Source organism: Pteropus vampyrus, unplaced genomic scaffold (genome assembly GCF_000151845.1).
Source record: "Pteropus vampyrus isolate Shadow unplaced genomic scaffold, Pvam_2.0 Scaffold16, whole genome shotgun sequence".
Lineage (NCBI taxonomy): Eukaryota > Metazoa > Chordata > Mammalia > Chiroptera > Pteropodidae > Pteropus > Pteropus vampyrus.
In genome coordinates this window covers 11,488,589-11,507,077 of record NW_011888797.1, presented here as the reverse complement: position 1 = coordinate 11,507,077, position 18,489 = coordinate 11,488,589, and the positions used below count along the sequence as shown (strand labels likewise).

The 18,489-nt window shown below is 44.7% G+C and overlaps 1 protein-coding gene and 1 pseudogene across 1 annotated transcript in view; one reads left to right on the top strand and one right to left on the bottom strand.

The window, feature by feature from the left end:
• The window catches only part of FAM227A (family with sequence similarity 227 member A), a 58,581-nt gene that overhangs the window by 2,005 nt on the left and 38,087 nt on the right, over positions 1-18,489 (top strand). Inside the window, exons 3-7 of the mRNA XM_011354388.2 lie at positions 965-1,200; positions 2,937-3,019; positions 10,276-10,345; positions 10,946-11,022; positions 12,491-12,637. Of these exons, the coding sequence (XP_011352690.1) occupies positions 1,059-1,200; positions 2,937-3,019; positions 10,276-10,345; positions 10,946-11,022; positions 12,491-12,637 (519 nt within the window). The 5' untranslated portion in view covers positions 965-1,058. The remainder of the gene's footprint in view (positions 1-964; positions 1,201-2,936; positions 3,020-10,275; positions 10,346-10,945; positions 11,023-12,490; positions 12,638-18,489) is intronic.
• Positions 300-418, bottom strand: LOC111736003 (annotated as a pseudogene).

The following is an 18,489-nucleotide window of genomic DNA, read 5'->3' as shown; positions in this document are numbered from 1 at the left end:
CAGGAAGAAAAGCAGAGATGGGCCCAGTTTTTTGGAAGAGAGCAGAAAACCTAAGGTCGATCAAGACCCTCATCGAGGAGATGGACATGTATCATAGAATCATAGCATTTGAAAGCTGAAAAGGATCTTAGGAACCTCATCCAAATCTCTTGACTTTCTAGGTGTAGCTCAGAGAGACAGAAAGATTTTATTTCATTTCTTACTTGGAAACTAGCTTGCCGGGTGGTCTGGAGCCCCAGATTTTTCAGCATTCCAGTCTCCTCATTTATTTATTTGTTTGTTTGTTTGTTTGTTTCAAATGCCTACAGCACCTGGTATTCATAGGTGGTCTCCCATCCAAGTACTAACCAGGCCCAACCCTGCTTAACTTCCGAGATCAGACGAGATTGGGCACGTTCAGAGTGGCATGGCTGGAGACCCAGTCTCCTTATTTTTAAAACTACAGTTGACCCTTGAACTGGGTGGGTCCACTTATAGGTGGATATTTTTCAATAAATACATAAGTACTTTAAATATTTCATCTCATGATTTTCTTAACATTTTCTTTAGCTTATTTTGTTTTAAGAATGTAGCATATAATGCATATACCATACAAAATATGTGTTAACAATCAACTATCTATGTTACCAGTAAGTCTCCTAGTCAACAATAGGCCATTAGTAAAATTTTGGGGGAACCAAAAGTTATACGTGGATTTTCAACAGCATAAGGGGTCGGCATTCCTAAATCCCACATTGTTCAAGGGTCAACTGTACAATAATTTTTGTCGCAGCCAGAGGGTGGGCATCAGCAGGTAGAAGGAAAAAGTATATATGCCTTGAGATTCTCATTTGACAATGGGCTTCTCAGACAGAAACCTTTATCCCCCATGTGGCATGCAGCACGTGCCTGTCCATCAGCCCTGCTTGACAGATAAGCGTGCTTGTATTTTCTGAGATGGTTCTTTGCTATTTGTGATTTCCAGGAGGCTGGTTGAACAGAGAACAAGAATAGAGTGAGAAATGAGGGGCTCTTAAAAGTGGAAACTTACTGTTTGTCAGGTTACAAGAACCTGGACAATGGCTTATTTTAAGAAGATGGAGGTCATCAATGTCACCGCCTTGCCAATGGTACCGATGGATGAGCACCTGGCTTCCTCACTCACTGCACGGACTGCAATGCAGAAAGCCGTGAGGAGGAGTCTGGAAGACAATCCACCCTGTATCCTTCTGTGGTGCTGTTTATAATCGAGACCAAATACACCTGCTGCAGAGCTGTATGTAACCTGTGCTCAAGACTATAACATGCATTACTTATTAGCTTGTTCCTTACACATTCATTAATTTTTTTCATTACTTAAGCCCTACCTATCCTCTAAAAGAATTTGAGACTGTGAAGGATTGTTTGACTTGAATTTGTTTTACTAAGATAATCAGAAAAAGCCCAAAAGGAAGAAGACTGGAAATATTTGTTGAAAGAATGAAGAAGAATAGAAAAAGCTCATTTTTTCCATTGTCTCTTTCCCTTCTACCTTCCAAAGAATCATAGATAGCAACTAAGAAGTCATGATCCAGCCCTCTGCCCTCAGACAAGTGAACTTAAGACCTCATTTTTTAATTTTTTTCTTTTTCTTTACTCCAGTTGACCTCACCTCTTCTTACCTGCCAGCCCTTTTGCCTAGGCTCAGAGTTTGTTCCTTCTAGCATCATCCAGGCTCTACCAGCATCTTACTTCTCCAGCACTGCCTTCATTGATCCTCATCTCACTTCTGACCCTGAACTATATCCCGGGGACCCACAGAATCCCATCTCTGGAGGACTTAGAGCTCATCCAGCAAATAACCCTCTCTGGTTATAAATAACACAGGTCTTTCCATCTCATAAAGAGCTCATTTCTCTTCAAGTCATGCTGCTGCCTGCCCGACTGAACGTTCCCTTCTGCATCCTTTCTCTCCCACGCCTCTCAGAACCCCTCCTCGAGGTGAGCACGCGTGATCCCATCAGGATCCGCTTCAGGGTCTCGCTTTCCTGTGCCTTTTTCTAATGTCCCTCTTTTGCTTAATCCTGTGCTCGTCTCAGCCTAACTAATCCATTTCGCTCCCTATGATTTATTGTGTTCCTCCTTGGCATCTTCATTTGTCAAGCATCCTCCAATTTCTAAGAACACTTGAGGGTAATGGAAGTAAAGAGAACCTCGCTTTAGATGAAGGCAGCTGAGGAGCGATAGGATTATGGAGCTTTTACAGAGGATATGTTCCCAGACCAATTGAGTCTGAGATAGAAAGAAATTCAAGCGTAGAGCTGGTAACAAGATGGGCCATTGAACTGAGCAGAGGTTTCAACAGTGATAAGCAAGGTCAAGATACCCTTTGACTTAGTCATCCCTCACCTGAAAATCTCTCTTAAGGGAATAATCCAAAATATGGAAACAGCGTTCTCTGTGACTTTGTGCATCACAGCCTTATTTCTGATTGCAAAAAGTTATAAACAACATAAATATTCAGCAGCCAAGGAACAGTTAAGTGTATTAAGGTTAATCCTCTAAGCAGGTTCATATAATGCCATTTAAACTATTATGAAGATTATTTAGCCTTATGGAAACTGATCATAATAATGAGTGGAAAATGAGTCAGTAGTAAAATAAGCATACACCAAGATTATAATTATGTAGAAAAGTATGTATGTAAAGATTCCTGGAAGGAAATCTCCCCAAATCCTAACAGAAGTTGTTAGGGTGGCAACATAATAGATGAGTCTTTATATATTTTTTAAGGTGTCTAGAATATAATTTTCATTTGTAATTTATAAAGCAACTCATTTAAAACAAGATGAAAGAAATATTGAATGTTTACAAAGAAAATAATTAAGTGGCCAGACAGCACAGAAAGGGAGTAAGCCTTCACCCCATTTGTACGTAATTACCACCCCGAGATTCTCCTTAGCTGACTCCCCACCCAGCGTGCCTCATTGGTTCCATCCACCAGGTGAACCAGAAGATTGCTGAGATAGATCTGAGTTCCAGCCCATTGGACAACAGCCTGGTAAGTTATGGGTGCCAGGGCTGAGGCCAGGCTTCCAGGAAGGAAGGGCCCTGGGGGCCCCTCCATTTATTTGAAAGCATATTTGCCCATTTGAGTTCTCAAATATATATATATTTTTAATTAATAAACTATTTTTTGGAACAGTTGTGGGTTCATAGCAAAATTGAGCTGAAAGTACAGAGTTCTCTCATATCCACGTCATGCACGCTCTCCCTGCCCCTCCACAGTGGTACATTTGTTACAGCTGAGGAACCTAAATTGGCACATCGTTATCACCCAAAGCCCATTGTTTACATTAGGGTTCTCTCTTTGTGCTGTGCAAGCTATGAGTTTGGAAAAATACGTCATGACATGCATCCACCTTTGTAGTATCATACAGAATAGTTTCACTGCCCTAAAAATCCTCTGTGCTCCTTCTATTCATCCCTCTCTCCCTCTAACCCCTGGCAGCCACTGATCTTTTTATTGTCTCCATAGTTTTCCCTTTTCCAGAATGTCATATAGTTGGAACCATACAGAATGTAGCCTTTTCAGATTGGTTTCTTTCGCTTAGTAATATGCACTTAAGGTTTTTCCATGTCTTTTCATGGCTCGATAGGTCATTTCTTTTTAGCATTGAATAATGTTCCATTATCTGGGTGAACTACAGCTTATTTATCCATTCACCTACTGAAGGACATCTTGGTTGCTTCCAACTTTTGGCAGTTATGAATCCAGTTGCTATAAACATCCCTGTGCAAGGTTTCGTGTGGACATATGTTTTCATTTCATTTGGGTACATGCCAAAGAGCATGATTGCTGAATCACATGCTAAGAGTATGTTAAGTTTATAAGAAACTGTCAAACCGTCTCCCAAAGTGCCTGTGCTGTTTAGCATTCCCACCAACAGTGAAGGAGTTTCTGGTGCTCCACACCCTCACCAGCACTTGGTACTCTTCTCAGTGGTCTGACTTTTGGCCATTCTAATTGGCGTATAGTGATATCTTCTTGTTTTAATTTGCAGTTTTCTAGTGACATGTGATATTAAACATCTTTTCATGGTCTTACTTGCCATCTGTATTTCTTCTTTGGTGAGGTGTCTGTTAAGGTCATTGCCCCCTTTTTAACTAAGTTGTTTGTTTTCTTACTGCTGGGGTTTAAGAGTTCTTTCTATGTTTTGGATAACAGTCCTTTATCAGATGTGTCTTTTGCAGATATTTCTCCCAGTCTGTGGCTTGTCTTCTCATTCTCTTGACATTGTCTTTGGCAGACCAGAAGTTTTTAATTTTAATAAAGTTCGTTTATCAATTGTTTCTTTCATGGATCATGCCTTTGGTGTTGTATCTAAAAAGTCATCTCTATGCCCAAAGTCATCTAGGCTTTCTCCTATGTTATCTTCTAGGAGTTTCATAGTTTTACTCTTAACATTTAGGTCTATGCTCAATTTCGAGTTAATTTTTATGGACGGTATAAGGTCTGTATCTAGATTCATTTTTTTGTATGTGGAGGTCCAGTTGCTTGAGCACCATTTGTTGAAAAGACTATCTTTGCTCCATTGTGCTGTCTTTCTGCCTTTTTCAAAGATCAGTTGACGGCATTTATGTGGGTCTATTTTCAGGCCCTCTATGTTGGTCTTTTCGTCTATTCTTTTGCCAATACCACACTATCTTGATTACTGTAGTTTTATAGTAAGTCTTGAAGCCAAATAATGTCAGTCCTCCTTCAATATTGTATTTGCTTTTCTGGGTCTTTAGCCTCTCCGTGTATAATTCAGAGTTAGTTTGTCAATATCCACAAAATAACTTTCTGGAATTTTTATTGGGATTGCATTGAATCTGTAGATCAAGTTGGGAAGAACTGACATCTTGACGGGGTGGGGGGGGGAAGTGTACTATATAGTTCTATGATTCCATCTCAGTGTGTTGGTGAGTCTGTGCCCCTGGACTGTGAACTTCACCAGTGCTTCTCAGATTCCACCCTCCCCACCCCCCCCTTAGGTGGGACAAGATAGCCAAGTGAGGCTAGAGCTGGGTATTTCCCTTCCCCCCGGCAGGTTAGGTTCTGGTAAAATAGTTTCTTCCAGGAGCAAGAAGAACACAGTGCTATGGTGTATTTAAAATGGTGACTTTTCCTCTCTCCCTGTGAAGAACCAAGGGATTCTCTGATATTTAGTAAGGACCTGGTGGAGCCCCTGGAGGTAAAATTTAGAAGTGGGATCCCCTCCCCCCACACACACACCCTGTACCCTGCCCTGGAGTTTTTAACTCTCAGACTTGTCCACACCTTACCTCCAGCGACTTGTCAATTACAGTCCCGGTTTTCTTATCCTGGCGCTGGTTCCCAGGGAGGTTTCTGCTCTGATAAATTGAGATTCTCTGTGTCTGCCTGTGGGTCGCTCCCATTCGGGGGACAGCAGTTTGCCCTGTGAGCTCATTTTTCTGACAGATCTAAGAAGAGTTGTTAAATTTTTAGTTTGTTCGGCTTTTCACTTGCTAGGATGGACTGGAGACTTCTGAGCTCCTTACATGCTGGACTGGAAACTGAAAGTCTCAAAGTTAATTTTGATTCACTTATAAAAAATATAAAAGGAAGCAAATAAACCCTCCAGCAATTCGCGTGCGCGTGCGCACACACACACACACACACACACACGCATGTGCACACACAGCTGGCGTGTTGGGAGACAGGAGTTCTGTAGGTTAAGCAGTAGTGGTTGGTTGGGTGGCACAGCTCCCACCAAGTGGAAGCAAACTGACGTGAGTCATCAGGAAGTGTCTTTTGGGCTCTCTTGGCTTTGGTAACACGTGCATTTGATTTTTAAGTGTGTTTAAGAAGTCTGAGGTATAAATCAAAAAATCCTCAAGATACAGAGATTTGAAATAAAGCAATGAAGTGACGTCAAGCGAGCAAGTTGCTAAGAACCTGCTCCCCACAGCACTGAGAATACTGTTGAGAAGGTCAGCTCCACACCACTCAGCCCCGACAGGCCCTTACGGCCCCGCGGGCTCACCCACCACCCTCCACACGTGGCCGCTGGAGGAGGAGGATTGTGATGATGAACGTTTACTCTTTGGCGGACACTGGGTGCTGTGGGCAAGCTCACTCTCTAACCTGCAGGTGTTTCATCTACACCGGAGGTCACTCACTGGTGGCCTGTGGGCCCAGTCTGGGCTTCCCATGTGTTTTGTTTGTCTGCACCAGTGGGCCTAAGCAGGCTTTGGATTGGTGTAACGCAGGAGCCCCAGGCCTGGAACATGCACCTGAGTTTGAATATTCCGGAAGAACCACCAGGAGGATGAGAGGGGTGAGAAATGCCATTTATTACTCACAAGGCAGGGAAGCTTCGGCAGCGGCTGGTTGAAGCTACAGGAATAAAGCTGCTGACCAAGAGCAAGCAGAAGTTTTTATGCCCACAAGCAGAGGGAGGGGTCATCTCATTGGGGGAGCAGCTTCTCCGACAGGTGGGAGCAAGATGTGCTGCTTGGTGACAGGAGCAGATAACGTCCTTGGGAGCAGGCACTGCTGACAGCTCTTGTGTGCTGCCTGCCTTGGCTGCTGGCTGGGCAGCCATCAGTCTTCCGAGTATGTGGAGGGTCATGCTCTGAGTTAACCCTACAGTTGGGGTCTGCATTTCCATGTGGCAGTCATCAGCGGGAGAGAGTTTGGCCGCGTTTATCAGAACACGAGCTCTCTAGTTTGCCCCAGTCCCCTCCTCTCCTACTGTTCCCAACATGGCGGCCAAGTTTTGGTTGCCACATGGTCTTACACTGGACTGCTTCATTCATTTACAGGACCATCCATGTCTCTAAATACAACAAGAGAACCTCAGATTAGATGCAAACCCGAGTCATGGGTTGGCAGCGCAGTTCCGTAGACTGGGGAGACCGCCTCTGGGAGGCTGCACTTGGCCCGATCCCTGATCTTCGGTCCGCTGTGCTCTCGTGGCTCTTCTCCTGCTCCTCTCTCATCCCTTCCCTCCACGTTTTTGTTTTGTCTCAACCCTGCTCCTTTACTTCCTGCCAGTTCACTCCACCTGAATATCCTAACCCCTTCCCACCTGTTATCTTGCTTTCGGCAAAGTTCCTCGGCCCCCAGGGTCCCAACCTGGTGATTTGTCTCCTCAATGTTTAGCTTCACCGTCGTCCCAACTTTTCCAGTACTAACTTTAGGGTCAGTTCAGCTTTAGAGTCAATCTTTTTGTTTTAGTTTCAAAAATTTAAGTAGCGAGATAACACGTGCTTGTTCTCAAATATTCAAATCACCTGCGAGTATATAAGTAAACAGTTAAAGTCACGTTTCCCCTGCCCTGTTTCCCTCCCTGGAAGAAACCATTGCTAATTGTATGGTGTGTATCCTTCCAGAACTGTTTTTTTTATACATTTAGAAATATGTAACACATATATCTGGGGTGGTTTTCTTTGTTTAAGGTAAGCAGGATCATACCGTAAATATTGTTTTGTAATCTGATTTTGGTTTTATTAATTTTTAACAAACATACCTCTTGGAGATTTTTCAAAGTAGATACTGTTGACCTGCCCCCATTCTTTCCCCCCGCTCTTTAATTCTCCCCTCCCTTCCACCCCTGACCTACAGAAGTTGACGTCTCCCTTTAAGAACTGGATCTCTGGCAGTGGGGCATCACCTCCCACGTGCTGGCGGTGTGCACTGGGCCTGGCACCCCCGGTGCACTGGCGGGGCCTGACGCACCTGAGGTATGGTCCGTGGCTCCACCTGAGGTGCAAACCCAGGACCTTCTGCGTGGAAAGCAGACGTGCTAACAACCACTACACTATGGAGCCACCCATCTGCCCCCATTCTTCTTGTGGCTGCATAATATTCTGTAGGTTGGATATGGTGTAATTTTTCCCTATTGGTAAATATTTTGGTGGTATTTTCATCATAGTGAACATATGAATATTTTTGTACATGTATTTTGGGGCTCATTTGAAATTTAAAAGTGAGGGGCCATGCTCTGAGTTAACCCTACAGTTAACTGTAGTGAAATTTAAAATTTTGGTAAATACAGTCAAATTGCCTTTCACAGAGGTTCAGCCATTCTTTACTGATGCAGGAAAGAGAGCACTAGCTTTAGTCTACCCCCGCCCCCCCACTGTTGAGCAGAGCTTAGAATGGAATTGTGAAGAAAAGCAAAATATACACACACTGGTTGGACTGATTCCATGTAAGTTAAAAGTAACAATATATCTGTATATGTGTGCATTTACATATGGGAAAAGGTGTAGCACCAGAGGAACAAGTTCGGGCGTGAGACTCAGTTTCAATTCCTACTTTATTTTCTTACGTTGTGATATTATGTAAATTATTTAACCTTTATGAGTCTCTGTGTCCTGTAAAATGGTGATTAAATGGTATTTACCTCACAGGGTTGTTGCAAGAATCGGATGAGTTAAAACTCATGAAACCCTTAGATCAGGGCTTAGAAGAGTACCTGGCTCACAGGAAGGACATTAAACGAGTATGAATAATGTGTAGGGAAAAAATCTGGAAGGAAACACCCCAGATGGAGTCAGTTCTGGGAAGGGGATGGGATAGAAAGTGGGTAAACGCTTTTACTCCACATACTTCTGTAATGTTTGGGTATTTTACAACAAGAATGTATTTATATGTCACCTCTGTGATTTTTTAATGACAATTTTAAAGCCAAGAAAAAGAATGCCATGATCCTCCCAGAAGCAGGATCTGGTGGCTTTTCAAGACTGCCCAGCATTGGCATAGCTCCCTCAAATTGCCAGTCAGAACCAGGATGGGGCTGGCAGGAACCCTCTTGGTCTTCAGATGACATGAAGGAAGGGACCCCTCGCCTGTCCTTGCTCCTCTGCCCAGGCAGCTGGTCAGGTCTGTCAGATGCTGACTGCCTGCTGCCACCAGAGCCCATCACTGGGCTACCCTTCCCAACCTCTGTTGGCCGCAGTTTGCCCTTTATATACCAGGCCTCGACTGGGTGCCCATTTCTTCTGAGTCAGCACCTATAGCCAGACTGGTTTCTCTAGCCTCCGTCCTCCCCTCCTGGAGGGCATCTAGCACAGTGCAAAATAATAGCACAGTGCAAAATAAGTGCTTAATACATGTGAACTAACGCACATGTGAGCCGTCTCCTACTGAGTCCCAGAGCCTCTTCCCCACAGTCCACACAGCCAGGTCCTGTTTCTGTCCCATCTCCCATACCCTGAGTGTGGGTCTCCTTCCAGTTTCTGGCCGTGAACCTTGCTTATCTCTTTTTTCCAGTCTCCTTCCCTTGACAGCTCATTCGCCCACTCTCACAGCTTCACGATTCACTCCAGCAGTAGGCTCTTGCCTTCCTCTCTCTGCCTGTGGGTCGCTACCTCTGGAAAGGCCTTCTCTGCACCTTCCACCCCAAGATTAGCGTAGGTGCCCCTCCTGGGCACGCTCCGGGCATCCTGTCTCTCTCCAGGGCAGCACCATTCACGCCATGATCACCGGCGTCTCCCCACTAATCTGTGAGCCCTCGGAGGGCAGGGACAGCGTCACTTCTCATTGCTGCATCCTCGACATCAGCACAGTGTTCAGCTTGTAGTAGATGCTCAGGAAATATTTGTGAATGAACAATACGTTCACAGAGTCTAGCTTCTCACCTGTATTTCAGGGTCATGTTTCCACCTAGAGGAATGATACCTAAGCCTAACCAATCATCAGACTTCCCTGGAAGTTCTTTAGAAACTAAAAGTGGAAAGAGCAGGGTGTGGGACTATGTACCTTGAATGCTCCTAGGGGAGGAGTCAGAGATCAAGGGAAATCCCTCAAGAGGTCAAAAGTATAATGATGAATAGTAACAACAGTTACCCTTTATTGAGCAGCTCCATCCGGTAGCCTCTGTGCCTGTGTTTTAAGATGCATTAAATAACTTTATATCTGACCTTATAAGAACCTTGGACGGTAGGTATTATTATCCCCCTTTTACAGAGAGATTGAACAGAAGCTTGTAACCGGTGGAGCCGTGATTGGAACCGTTCCAAATGCTGTCCTCAGAGGTGCAGGCCCGGGGGAGATGTTGCCAGGAGGAGGGGCAGTGTGAGAGAGCGGGCTGGGGAGATGTGTTGGTGGCGACAGGGAAATGAGTCAGTGACCCTGCCTGCCACCAAGGCCCTCCCGCCTAGGGGAAGACAGTAAGGCGCTGTCCCAAACTTTGCTCCGTGCCTTTTACACACCCACAGGAGAAGCGGCCCTGTCCCTGACCCCCACCCTCCGCCAAGGTTTGCATCGATCCCTAATGCCCCATTTCTTTTTGGTTTTTGAAGGCAATTGAGAAATTTGAGTTGGAGAAGAAGTCTTTAAGAGAGAAAAGTCGTGGCGGCTCAGGAGACAGAGGCAAAAATCCTTTTTCACAGCCTTAGATGATGTTTTTGTGGGGGTTGGTTTTTTCATATCTAAAATGCATTGAGTAGGAATCCAGAGTTTTGGATTGAGGGTATTTTTCTCCTCTTCTGAAGGAGCCTTAAATCTGACTTCTTGACATCGGGCAAGGAAGGAGGGAAGGACAATACCATTTAGAGACTACCTGCTATGTGCTGTGTTGCACCAGGTGCTTCCATACGTAGTCCCCTGTTAGATCTTCCAAGGGCCTCCTACCTGTGCGGTCGGTGCCACTGAATATATTTCATAGAAGAGGAACAGGCTTGAGGGAAGGGAGTAATTTCCCGTAAGTCACACAGCTTGTCTGTGGCAGGTCCTGGATTTGTCCCAGCCTGATTTTAAAGCCTATGTTTGGTCTACTCCTCCTGGCTGCTTCTCTGGCTCAAGCAGTCTGATCAGATAAGGAGGGGACTCCGGATAAGTCAGCAACAGGAGTGGGATCTAGTGAGACTAATAATGTGTGTCATCAGGCAGCTCAGGTCAAATGAAAAATCACAGCAGTGGACAGACCCGCGGTTCCTCACATCCTGTTTCTCTTCTTCCATTCTTCTGCAGACAAAAGTCAAAGAAAATTACAGTACACTTGCGGTGACCCAGAATCCAGGAATGTCAAATCTTCCGTTGTTAAAAGAGTAAGTGATCTATTCCTGGGTCTGACTGTTTTCTGCTGGGCATGAAATCGATTTTATTCCTGGGGGGTTGGGTGGGACAGATACTTGGTATCTGGATGGTGATTATGCAGGAAAATTGCAGAATTCCCTTTTTAGAAGATCTTAAGGTATTTGAATAATGGTAGAATTTCTCATAACACCCTAGAAAGGGTAGAATGAGGAGTGTTCCAGAGGCCATCTGTTTATTTTCAGAACTTAGAAACAATGAGTTCAAATCCGGTCACACAGAGTCGCTCAGAGGGGCCGTGGACACAGCAGTGCCAGTTATGGCGATCACTGCAGATGCCCTGGGAAGCTGAGGTTCAGGGGTAGTCAGGTGACCTGCGGCATCGTGCAGCTTGTTGATGGCAGAGCCCCACTTCCTGCTCAGATCCTCAGCCCCATGGCCAGGTGCTCGCTGCTGCCTCTCCAGCAGCCGCCCCAGTTAAGATCCTCCTAAGTTTGCTCTTTAAACCACCCAGGTTGTATGTATACAAACTTTTCAGTGCTGGAGAATATGAACCGGAATGGTATCGCTATCTTTTTTTCACCTTTTAGCCTGGGAAATTCCTACACAACATAAAGCCCAGTGGTTGAGAGTTTGGACCGAAACTGTCATATGACCCATGATGGTGGCCAAACAGATTTAAATGTCTTGCCCAAGGTGGCACAGCTAGTACAGGGTGATGCTGACATCTGACCACAGGTTGTCTGACTCAGTCAGTGCAGTTAATCACTGAATTCTTCCATTGTCAACTCGATAGTCCAATTAGGGAGAAATTCAGTTCCTCAAAATGTTTCCAGTAGGTGCCTTTGGGTGATGGTAATTGGTTTCCTCTTTCCACTTTCCTGCATTTTTACATTTTATTATAGTCATATTTTATTTTTATTCGGAAATCCACTTAATATATATTAAGAACCATGAGGATAGTCATATTCTTTGATCTAATATTTCTGTATTGAGAAAGTCATACTAAATAAATAAGCCAAGGAGGGGGGAAACTATGTTCCAAGTTATTATTATTAACTTTATTATCATGTGACAGTAATATTAATTGGAAGTAACAGTGTGTAGTTGACTAAATTATAGCACATCCTCTTAACAGGACATGTTATTTTAAATGATAAATTTGAAGACAGTGTAGCAATGTGAAAAATCTAAAGTTAAGTGGATAGAGCAGGACATAAGTGTGTGTGTGTGTAAATGTATTATAAAATGATTGAAGGTACATATATTTGCATACATGTACTCAAAGCCTGAAAGAGAAAATAGGAACCATGTAAGTAGATGTTTGGCAAGGGGCATTGGGGTCATGAACGCACCCTCATTTTTTTCTGCCTTCTGTAAGGTCGTTATAATTGTCTTCATGATAAAAAGGAGAAGATATCCTGTTGTCTTAAACTGTCAGAATGATGGGCCCCATTTTCATATTCTGCTTTTTTGCTTTAGAAAACAGCAGATAAAAATCTGCTGGCAGAGCTGTACCAGCACCCACCGTTTAACAGCTCCAGGCCAAACGAGCTTCCCAATGGGGTGGACTTCTGTGACATGGTTGACAATGTGGTGCAGTCTGAGAGAAGCCCCCTTACCGGTAAGGTAAGAAAGGGATGGGCAGCTCACCTCTGTGAGGTCCAGCTGTGGGCCCAGCTGTACTCTACAGCCACCCACACGATGGATGCAGCTTTACATCCCAGGAAACCGAGAGTCAGGGCAATCGAGTAAGCCACTGAGGGCCACACAGTTTGCAAGTGACCGAGCTGAGATTAGATCGCAAGCCCACGTCTTCTCCAAAACCTAGATTCTTTACACCAGAGCACCGGTCTCCAGACTGTTTTGATCATGAATCCTATTAACGAAACATTTTGAGTACAAATCCTCATGACGTATTTTTTTAATGAATGATATACGTGTTCTGTTGTCCATCGCTATCTTGTATATTGATAAACTTAATTCCTATTTTTTTCTTAATAAGACATGAGTTACAATATTTCTTTCCTATGTCGCATTGGTACCCCTTGGGGTGAGTTACCTGCTTGGAGAGCAGTACACACTGGGTTCCTTAGGAAGGAAGGGCCCAGAAGAACTTGTGTGCTTATGTGATACAGCGCTGGCCACTCAGGAGGTGGAGATAGTTGTGAGGAGGTGTGGGGAGGGGAGGATGCATAGAAAATGGTCTTAGCAGCCCTGCAGCTGTGCCTCATCACACTTCATGATTGCACAGCAACTCCACTGTCCCCAAAGCAACACTGGTCATTGTCCTGTCAGCTCCTGACTGGTCACCTCAACATGCCTGGGACCCGGTTCCTCAATCTCTTCTACCTGTACTTCTCACTGCTGCTTGCTTCAAACTACAGGCTGCCCCTCCCCCCACACCCCCCACTCTCTATTTCTTTCTCTCCCTTTTATTCTTTCCCCATCTTCCTCTCTCCTTCCTTCCTTCCTTCTCTCCTCTCTTCGTCATGATTTCTCCCTGCTGCCTTCTCTCTGGCTGGGTCTCCAGTTCTATCTGTCTCATTCCTCTGTGTCTTGCATTCAGACTTCCTAAGAGTGATGATCTGTTTGGGCCAGTCACTGCCAAGTATGACAACGGTATTTGCTGAAGTTCCGGTGTCAGGCTCCAGCATGGACTGCCATCAACAAGTGGATATCTGCCTTTCACCAGGCACTGGTCTCTGGGCCAGGCAGTGGTTACGCTGGGGTAGGGTACCTGATCTCCTGCTTTCCTCAATGCAGACAGGGAGGAGCAGCGGGCACCCAGAGCATCACATTTTCTCAAGGACAGTGCGAAAAGATGTTCACCACATTGTCATTTATGACAGCAAGGAACTGGAAGGCAGTACATCTTGGTGGTTAAGTACCTCTCTGGGCTCTGGTTTCTTCTACTGCAAAAGAGGGACAACAACAGTCTGCCTTTAAGAATTATTGTAAAATTAAATAAGATAGGTATATAAAAGCACTTAGCATAGTGCTTAGTGAGTCATAAGTTCTCAAAAAAATGGTAGTTTTTATTATCAATGTTATTAGAAACAGTTTAATCATCAATAATGGAAGAATAGCAGTCATTTGGGGTATATCTATCATGGACTACTTAGCCATTGAAATGAATATTTTATAAAGAGTGTATTTTAACATTCTATGCCGTGTTGTTAAATGAAAAATATCGTATATGAAAAACTCTACAAGGAACAAGACAAGGATGTCCACTTTCACCACTTTTATTCTACATAGTGTTAGAAGTCCTAGCCACAGCAATTAGGCAAGAAAAAGAAATAAAAGGCATCCAGATTGGAAAGGAAGACGTAAAACTCATTATTTGCGGATGACATACTATGTAGAGAACCCTAAAGATTCCACCAAAAAGCTATTAGAACTGGTAAATGAATTCAGTAAAGTAGAGGACATACAGATGGCCAATAGACATATGAAAAGATGCTCAACATGACTAATCATCAGAAAAATGCAAATTAAAACCATAATGAGAGGTATCACTACACACTTGTCAGAATGGCCATCATCAATAAATCAAAAGAACAGGTGTTGGCAAGGATGTGGAGAAAAGGGAACCTTCATGCACTGTTGGTGGGATTGCCAGTTGGTACAGCCACTATGGCGAACAATTTGGAGGTTCCTCAAAAAATTAAAAGTGGAACCACCTTATGACCTAGAACTTCCACTTCTGGGTATTTATCTGAAGAAACTGAAAAAGACATATGCACTCCTCTGTTCACCCCTTTGTTTGCGCTTTTTACAATAGCCAAGATATGGAAGCAACATAAGTGCCCATCAACAGATGACTGGATAAAGAAGAAGTAGTAACATATATACAATAGAATATTACCTGGCCATAAAAAAGAATGAAATCTTACCATTTGGGACAACATGGATGAACCTAAAGGATATTATGCTAAGTGAACTAAGTCAGACAAAGACAAATACCATATGATCTCGCTTATATGTGGAATCTAAAGAAGTAAATAAATGAACAAACAAAACAGAAATAAACCCATAGATACAGAGAATATTTTGATGGTTGCCACATGGGAGGAGATTTGGAGGGGTTGGGTGAAAATGGTGAAAGGATTAAGAAGTACAAATTGATAGTTACAAAATAGTCACAGGATTGTAAAGTACAGCATAGGGAATAGAGTAGTAAAAAAAAAAACTATCAATACAGTGTGATATAAGCACACAGGAAAATCTGGGGTAAAACCATACATGGATATCACAGGTGTTCTCTGAGTGATAAGGTTATAGTTTTTTCTTCTTCCTTTCTCTATATTTTAAAAAGGAAGAAAGACGAGAACAAATGAATTGCGTGTTTCGTGGATCCACTGTGTTTGTGTGACCTTCCAGCCACACTTGGTCATGTTCCATTTGCTGTGTGGGTAGCCCCAAGGACAGTGACTACTGTTATTACTTCATGTTCCATTATTGAGGTCCCATGGGGGATGTTTCCTTAGGCCTTAATCCCAAGAAAAACTGCATCTCCTGGAATTCTTTTTAGCCTTGTAACTGATGCTGTTTCCTGCTTTTCTTTGGCTCCCAGGAAATTCAAGGAAAATTTGTACTTTGCCTTTAAAAGGACCCTCTTGCATCCTGCTCAGGGGCCACCCCACACATTCACTTGCCTTCTTAAATCCTCTCCTCCATCACCTCCCACTCCCTTTCAGCAGCTGACTGCCTCTGCTTCAGAGATTGTGGAGGCCATTGCTAGGTCATGAGCCCCATGAGGACAGAAGCCCTATGTCAGCAGCAGGGCACCGACTCAGCACCGAACCCCACCTGGGATTTCTCGGAAGGGCTGCCCACACTTGCTGGTTTCAGTTCTCACCTCCATTTTCTTTTCATGCTACTACGGTCTGGTTTCCCACCCTCCTCCCATCACTGAAAGTGGCCCAAGTTTACCTACCAATAGCTTTCATATCGCCAAGTCCGAAGGATGTGTTTGTGTTGTCATCTTAGAGGTCATCTAAGGTCACCTCTGGGTCTCCGTACAATTGACCCAGAGGACAGCTAGCTCCCTGCACGTGGAAATTCTTTTCTGTGGTAGCATTCTCCCTGTCCTCGGGCAGCACCATCTTGGTCTTCCAGGCCCCTTCACCATCCATGTTGTCCAGGACCCCTCCCTCTGCACAGACTCGTAGGGGGCTGGTAGACCTTGGTAACCTCCCCACACGAGGCTCATCACCACTTGGGAACTGTGTCCAAGCTACCGCCAGACTGCTGTGCTCCGACTCACATGTCCCCCTGCCTCCTGCCCTGATTCCCCTCAGATCCTCCAACCCCCACCCCGTGCCGGTTCCCTATCTTGTTGACAACCACAGCCTTCCACCTCAGAGTCACACAGTCTCGTCCCTTACCCTCGCCCCGCAACCGAGCAGCCTCTGACTTAACTACCGCCTTCACTGTGACTCTTCCTCCTTCCCAGTGCCACCATCACGTCCACAGCTTCCCATCTGGATCACTGCATCTGCTGCCCTGTGCATCGTCTGCCTTGCCATTTCAGTCCCCTCTAATACATCTTCTACACGGCCTCCAGGGACGTTTCTAGAACATCAATCTCATGTTTTCCTGCCCTGTTGAAAATTCATTGGTGCCAGCAGCCACCCTTCCTCGTCCTGTTTCAGAACAGCTCTCAGCCCCAGGACCCAGGTACCTCATGGTCTGGCTCCTGCAGGCCTCTCGCCACTGCACAGAAGCCCCGGGAGTTTCCCGAATGTGCGGCGCGGTTTCACAGCATGGGCCGTGCTTTTCTCCCTGTCTGCGGAGCTCTCCGCTCTCCCTTCATCCAGTCGTACGTGCTGGTAAAACCTTTCCCGGCTCCCCCAGCACACATGCCCCTCTGGGCTCCACACTCCCTGCGGTTCCTTCTCCCCGGGGACCTATCACACTGTATCGTGTTTGTTACTGTCCCAGTATCTGCTGAAGGCCTGAAATGAAATCTTTTTGAGAGGAAGTAGGAATCTGAATAAACAGACAATAAGAAACTAGCACACTCTTAGCAACTGTTTCCAAGTGCCTGGCACTGTTTTCCGTGCTTCGGAAGTATCGGTCACTCATTTAATCCTCACAGCCGTCTGTGGTAGGGACTATCATCATCATCATCATCATCATCATCATCATCATCATCATCATCATCTCTATTTTCTGGATGAGGCAACGGAGAACACACAAGTTCAATAACGTTGCTCAAGGTCACACAGCTAAGTAAGAGCTGGATTTGAATCCTGGCTGTCCGGTACCAAAGTCTGTGCTCTTCACCGCTGTGCTCTACTGCCTCTCTAAGGAAATGTGAGGAACGGTGACAAAGACAGAGCCAAGAGCCAGGCTCAGAGAGCTTGCTAGAGAGAGGCTTGCTTAATGCACGATTCCCTCGGCTTCCCAGGTAGGCTTGAAGGGAGCACCGAGGAGTCTTCCCCTTTGCGTCCCGGAAGGTGGCCAGAGTGAGTTCTCTTTGCTCTTCTAAGGGTCAGAGGAGAGGCAGCGCGTGTGGTGTCTCTGGGGCCAGACCGCCTGCGTTCGAACCTCCTGGGCTGTGTAAGGCGTGGCAAGAATCTTAACCTCTCAGTCCTCACTTTCCTCTCGCATAAGCTGGGGATAACTAAACACCTACCACATAGACTGTGAAAAAATAAAGTGAGATAAAGGATGAATGTGCATAGGCCAGTGCCAGATACGTGGTAAGCCTTCATTTTACGTTATTATGGTAGTAGCTTTGGAGTCAGCACAAGTTTCAAGACCCAGTTGCCTGACAATGAAGGCCGAATTTTCTGCCCCCGGAGTTCACTGATAGTTCCATTCTAATTTTAGTATTCCAGGTGCTTACTACCAACTCAGCAGACTCTTATGGTCCAGTGATTTGCATTTGTCTAATATTGTGTGTGTTGATATTGATGACTATGAATTGAATATAGGTGAGAGCATAGAGCACCCATCTAGAGTTATGGGTTCTGATCCTGGCTCTGCCACTTGCTGGCTGTATTACTTTGGGCAAGTGACTTCGGCTCTCTAGACCTTGGTTTCCTCATTTGTAAAACAGAGATAATGATGCATGCCTTGCATGATTATTACAGGAGTTAAAGGGGGAACATGTAAAAACACCTGGCAAGGTAAATAGTCAGCACTCACTAAAAGGTTAGGTGTTTTTTGTTTTTTTTTTGAGTTGACTCCAAAGTATGTTGACTCAGAAGACGACGAGTAGAAAGATGGTGTGATTAATAGCAGTAACAAGGTATGGGATGCAAAGGAGGAAGAGAAGTTTCTGAGTGGAGATGATTATGCATCTGTGGCTCCAGGTGAATTTTTAAAAGAAGAACAATAACAGCAACAATAATAATGTGAATTTTGTTTCTTTTCAAGTCTTTCTGTACAGATAGAGAGTTAGAGAAGTTTTTCTGCTCTCCTTCTCTGACAGCCATATGGCTGGATAGCTTCTGGTGGATCTTCCA